Here is a 5255-nt window from a genome sequence, read left to right as displayed (position 1 = left end):
CCCCCCCGGAGGTGGTACGGTCACCTATCCTAGAGATCTCTAAAAAATGACACCCATCTTGCTGGGGTCATCTGACCCTAGCAGTCTTTCCTGCCCAAGTGCAGTGGGGCTGGACTCAACGAGCTGTGATGTCCCTTCCAGCCCATAACATCTATGAATCCCTGAGACTAGGAGTACCAGTCAGTTGATTGCTGCTTCCAGCCTTGGGAGGCATACCATAGCCCTTTACTCAGATGCATTGCCTGAGGTCGGGAGCACCAGTTGGCTTATTTCTGCTCTCCGTCTAGAAGGTGCATCCAATGTGTCCTTTGGCTCCAGCATGTTCCTGAGGTTGGAATCCATTATCAGCTGCCTCTTCCAGTCATGGGGATGCATGGGGCCCTTGACTCTGCTGTATCCTGGAGTCTGGGAGGACAGATCAGCTGATCAGGACTCCCAGCCTTGGGGGTGTTTTAGTCAAGGGGTACTGTATATCCCTGAGGCTGGGAGCAGCAGTTAGCTGATTGGCGCTCCAAGCCTCAAGAGTGCATTGGAGCCTTTGACGCCAATGTGTTACTGAGGCTGGGAGCAGGATCAGCTCAGTGACTTGTTGGTGCAAGAGAAGCCTGGGATCTGGTCTTGTATGCAGTGTGAAGAGTGAAATATGCATTCAAACATATTGCTTAACTTGTATCCTCATGATGTACAGATAGGGAAGCTGAGGCCTTCTAGTAAGGCCTCAGTGGCAGGGCTGGAAGCAGAACTTAGATGGTTTGAGTGTTTATACTGTAGGTTGCCACCTCCTTTATAATTTTTTATGCAGCAGTTGCCTGTACAATGAGAATATAATCACAGACTTCAGTGACCACCAAACAGCCATTGAAACAAGTGCTACGTAAGACATTTCAGAATGTATTTCCTCTTGTCTTTTGAGATCTGTTGATGAGATGCTGACTCATTGCCCACAACTTATCATTTTGTAGGAGATCTTGTTGTCTTGTGAGGTGAAGAAACCTTTTTAGACTCTACACTATGTAATCAACAAACACAAGCTGCTTGTGCAGTATCTTGATGAACTTTGATCTAGAGCCTTTGTGGTACTTATCTTCCTCTTTCAGTTTCTGTAATACTTTAGTCGGTGCTTCTTTTTAAATAGTAATGCTTAAAATCTTTTCAGAAACTTGCGTGGTAATGTGATCATTTTCAATCTTCTCCAAAGACAAATATTTAATTAAGAGGTTTTTCCATATGTGTTGGGTTTTCCTTCTGTGTCCAGTAGGTGCTAGATTTATTTGTAACAAACTTGCTTAAAGATGAGGATATATTCAGAAATATATTTTGAAACTTTGCATAAAAGTGGGTCTAAATTTTATATAAAATTAAAAAATGGTAAATATGTAACTTAAATGTGTGCTTGTTATCCTACTGTTGTCGCTGAATTCCTGTCAATACTTAAGCTGCATAAATTTTCACATTTCTTTTCAGGTTTGAAGAATAGAAGCATGCTTTCCACTGAGATTTACACTAACATTTGTGATACAGAATGTCTTTAAGTGAGAAGAATAGTGTGGTTTTTGCTTATGAGTCTTCAGTACACAGTACCAATGTTCTACTCGGTCTCAATGGTCAGAGAAAGCAAGATATTCTTTGTGATGTTACTATTTTAGTGGAAGATCAACGATTTCGGGCTCATCGGGCTGTGCTTGCAGCTTGCAGCAGTTACTTCCTTTCAAGAATTGGCCAGTTGGATGCTGATCTTATCATCACTTTACCAGAAGAGGTGAGAGTCATTTAAATTGGTATGCTTCTGGACAGCACCAAGTATTTCTAATCTATTACATGAAATGCTATTCTTGCAGTAAGTGTTTTAAATTGAGATTAATTGTACTTATAGGTAAGAGGTTTAGGAGCAGAAAAGGTACTTGATGAGTGGACAGCTGCTTCACAGATAGTGCCTGTTGGGTGTGGACACATTCACCTAAGAAAGTTGAAAAGCCATTTTAAAATATCAAATCAATCCTTTAAAGAGCTGTACATTTTAGAATGCTCAATACTTTCAGTATTACAGCCCAGATTAAAAAAAATACCTTGTAAAACATGGAAGCTCATCTTTTGTCCCACTAGCAAGGGTTTCAAATGCCACATAGATGTTCAAGAACACAGAGCTTCATGTATGACAAGGGAGTACATCAGAATCAGCCAATGCTGTAGTTAAGCAGTGTGAAAACTCTGCCACTCCATGGTTTGGTGGTGGTGGCTATGATGAAACAAAGTCACACCACTTAACAAATTTATGATTCATGTTTCTCCAAAATTTGTGTTGGTAAATGTTCAGTTATCCATGGCAATCCAAGTAAGTATGAGAACTCTAAATAAATATGTTGCCATGTTTACAGTAATTTTGAAAGCAAATAAGGGAACTTGCTGTTCTGTCTTCTCTTCCCACTCATGTCTCCACCCCACACACTTTTTGGCTGTTTGAATTACTACTGATCTTTTCTTAATGTAAGTGGAAAAGAAAGCATATAGAGGTGACCTCTGTCTTGGTTTTTTTTTTTTTTTTTTTAAAAAAAAAAAAAAAAAAAAACAAAAAAGGGGGCCCCCTTTTTTGTTTTTTTTTTTTTTTTTTTTTAAAAAAAAAAAAAAAAAAAAACAAAAAAGGGGGCCCCCTTTTTTGTTTTTTTTTTTTTTTTTTTTTTTTTTTAAAAAACAAAAACAAAACACTCTTAAAATATAATGCTGATGTATTTAGGGGGAATCAGTGGAACATTGATTTTCATGTTGCCTTTCAAGGGAGAAGATGGTTAACTACACGTTTTGTACTTCTTAGAAGTGACAGGTGAAACAATAACCTTGCTTATGTTCTTAGTTTTGCTATCTTAGATTTTATGTAGTATTTGGCAATGTTGCTTTTTTTTCTTTTTTTCAGAGATTGATGTTACAGATTTAGGTACAAGGCACTGACTTGCCAAGAAAATGGTCACATTCACCTTAAATTGGAGCTGGAAGCCTTATTTTGTACCCTGGTGCAGCTTTACTGTGCCTGTGTCGTAGTTTAGCTACTAAGGCATACAAACACATGCATCTTTTACAAATTTAGTAATAAGCTCTTCCCCATTTAGTCAGTCAGTCATGACAACAATTCCCTCATGTTTCCTTCCTACTCGAGTAACCAATTTCATATTTATCTTGCTCTCAGTCTTATTTTGGATTCTTGGCAGCTGATATATGTGGAAGTCAAGGATGAATGAATATATTCAAAACTTACTTACTTTGAATGACTTGGAAGAAGGTTGCAGCCTTCAGGTGTTCTGATTTGTGAAACTGCACGGCATTAACTTCTCAAACAATTGGAGTCAGACTTAAAGCTTGATAAATGACTGAAATAAACTTGAATGGGTAGTTTTCTGAAAGCTCTTATCTGATAGGCGTATTTTGAAAAGGAGCCAACAAAAGTGGGGTTGACGCATCTAGTGTCTACTAAAGTAGTAGAAAATATAGCAGTCAGTGTCCACATCCTGTTGACCTGGACAGGCCAAATCTTGTTACATACTAAACGTATCTGTATCCCTGATGTAAATGACCAGAGAGGTACTGGTAACACAACGTTATGTGTAATCTGCTGGAAAAAGCTCTAATTTCTTGCAGTAGTTGATTCTTCAGCTTTGAAAGGATCTACAGTTGGAAGGGAAAGCAGAAACAAGGTATAGATAATTAATGGTTGTGGTATAAGGCTAGTTTTGCCTGTGCTTATGTGATGGAGATTTTTCAAGTTGGTTAAATTTGATAGTTGAATTGACTACCTCTTAGGCATGCTAGGCAGTTGATCTTATTGTTGCTTGTAAAAGTAAATTATCAAAACGATTTATTGGCAAATGAGTTGGAAACTACATTGAGCAAATAATGTTATATTGTGAGCCAAAGTTTGCTTATGGTAGGTTTCAGAATAACTTTGCTGGTAGAAGAACACAGTCTGATTAGAACTGGAAAAGCTGTCTCACGCTCTACTTTAGTTTAGTAAAATTAGCTGTTCCTTCCAAGCAAGACTCAATGGAAAGTTACAAGTGCAAGTCAGTTAATTTAGGTAGATTTAAATTATTTGGGTCTGGTCTTATCCAGGCTATAAGAATAGAATGCTTTTAGAAAAAGGTAGAATTCTATAAATTTTATAAAACCATGCCTTAGTTTAGTTGCTTAATTAAAATGCAGATTAGTAGATAAGCAACTTCTTGTAAAATGTTTTACACCGTTTTTATTAGTGTTTGTTTCAAGCATGGGGGAAGATTGTTCTTCGTATTATCTATCCTTGCTTTATTGTCTCAAATGGTGCCATGGGTGGATGGGAGTGCGTGATAGGTTGTTAGAGCTAAAAACAAGTGGGCTAAAATTATCATCAAGGTTGTAAAAAGTAAGACTGCAGAAGTGATATTTTTATTTGATCATGAGAGCATGCAGTGAAATCTTGGACTTAGTTTCACTTTAATCATCTCTCAACCTGCCATGTCGTACTCTTACCAGCTTCCAGACTGGGACATCATTCGTATGATGTAATGCAGGGTTGGTCAACCCCAGGCCTGTGGGCCTGATGCACACATCGGATGGGGGCTGGATCTCCCCACATGTGAATGGGGTGCCCTGTGGCCTGTAGCCTTGCATGCCAGGTCGGGTATGTAGGGGCTGTATAGGACAAAAACATTGAGCACCCTTGGTGTCAACTCATTTAACAATCCTCTTCACTTGGAGATCTGAAACTAGGGGACTATTACATAGCAGAGGTGCAGCGATGTATTGGTCCATATTGTATTGGCAGCAATAGAAGGAAAATTGATGTTGGCAATCTGCTTTATTTGGCTGATGTTGCTAATAATGTCACCAATAAATGCCGTGTGCCTGCGCACAACCAGGAGTGCAGCTGGAGAGCAGTGTCCGGCTGGCAAGTCTGGGGGCGGTGCAGATTGGGACCCCTGCAATGATGGATGAAGGTGGAGGTGACTGGGCAGGAGGATAGGCAGGTGCAAAATAAGGGGAAAGTGGAGGATAAGGAAGAGGTGGAGGACCAAATAAGGATGTAAAGAGTGAAATGGATGGCTATTTCCTGTTGGGGTCTTCATTAGAGTAGCCAGAGATGCAGGCACTTGTGTGTATTGAGTCAACCTGCAAGCCTCACACACATCAGCAATGGAGAGAGAAAGAGAGAGAAAAAGTGAAGACAGACTAAAAATTATTACTATTTTGGAGAGATTATGCTCATGCTGTTTAATCTTTGATGGATGGCA

The 5255-nt window shown here is 39.3% G+C and overlaps 1 protein-coding gene across 3 annotated transcripts in view; it reads left to right on the top strand.

Moving 5' to 3' along the window:
- Nucleotides 1-5255, top strand: part of BACH1 (BTB domain and CNC homolog 1) — a 71875-nt gene that overhangs the window by 21570 nt on the left and 45050 nt on the right. For all 3 annotated transcript variants that reach the window (XM_019524748.1, XM_019524747.1, XM_019524746.1), the window contains one exon: nt 1465-1759. In XM_019524748.1, the coding sequence (XP_019380293.1) occupies nt 1523-1759 (237 nt within the window). In that variant the 5' untranslated portion in view covers nt 1465-1522. The remainder of the gene's footprint in view (nt 1-1464; nt 1760-5255) is intronic.

This window comes from Gavialis gangeticus, unplaced genomic scaffold (assembly GCF_001723915.1).
Source record: "Gavialis gangeticus isolate Ggan-Ray unplaced genomic scaffold, GavGan_comp1, whole genome shotgun sequence".
In the NCBI taxonomy this organism is placed as follows: domain Eukaryota; kingdom Metazoa; phylum Chordata; order Crocodylia; family Gavialidae; genus Gavialis; species Gavialis gangeticus.
The sequence above is the reverse complement of the archived record's forward strand: the minus strand, read 5'-3'. Positions and strand labels throughout refer to the sequence as shown.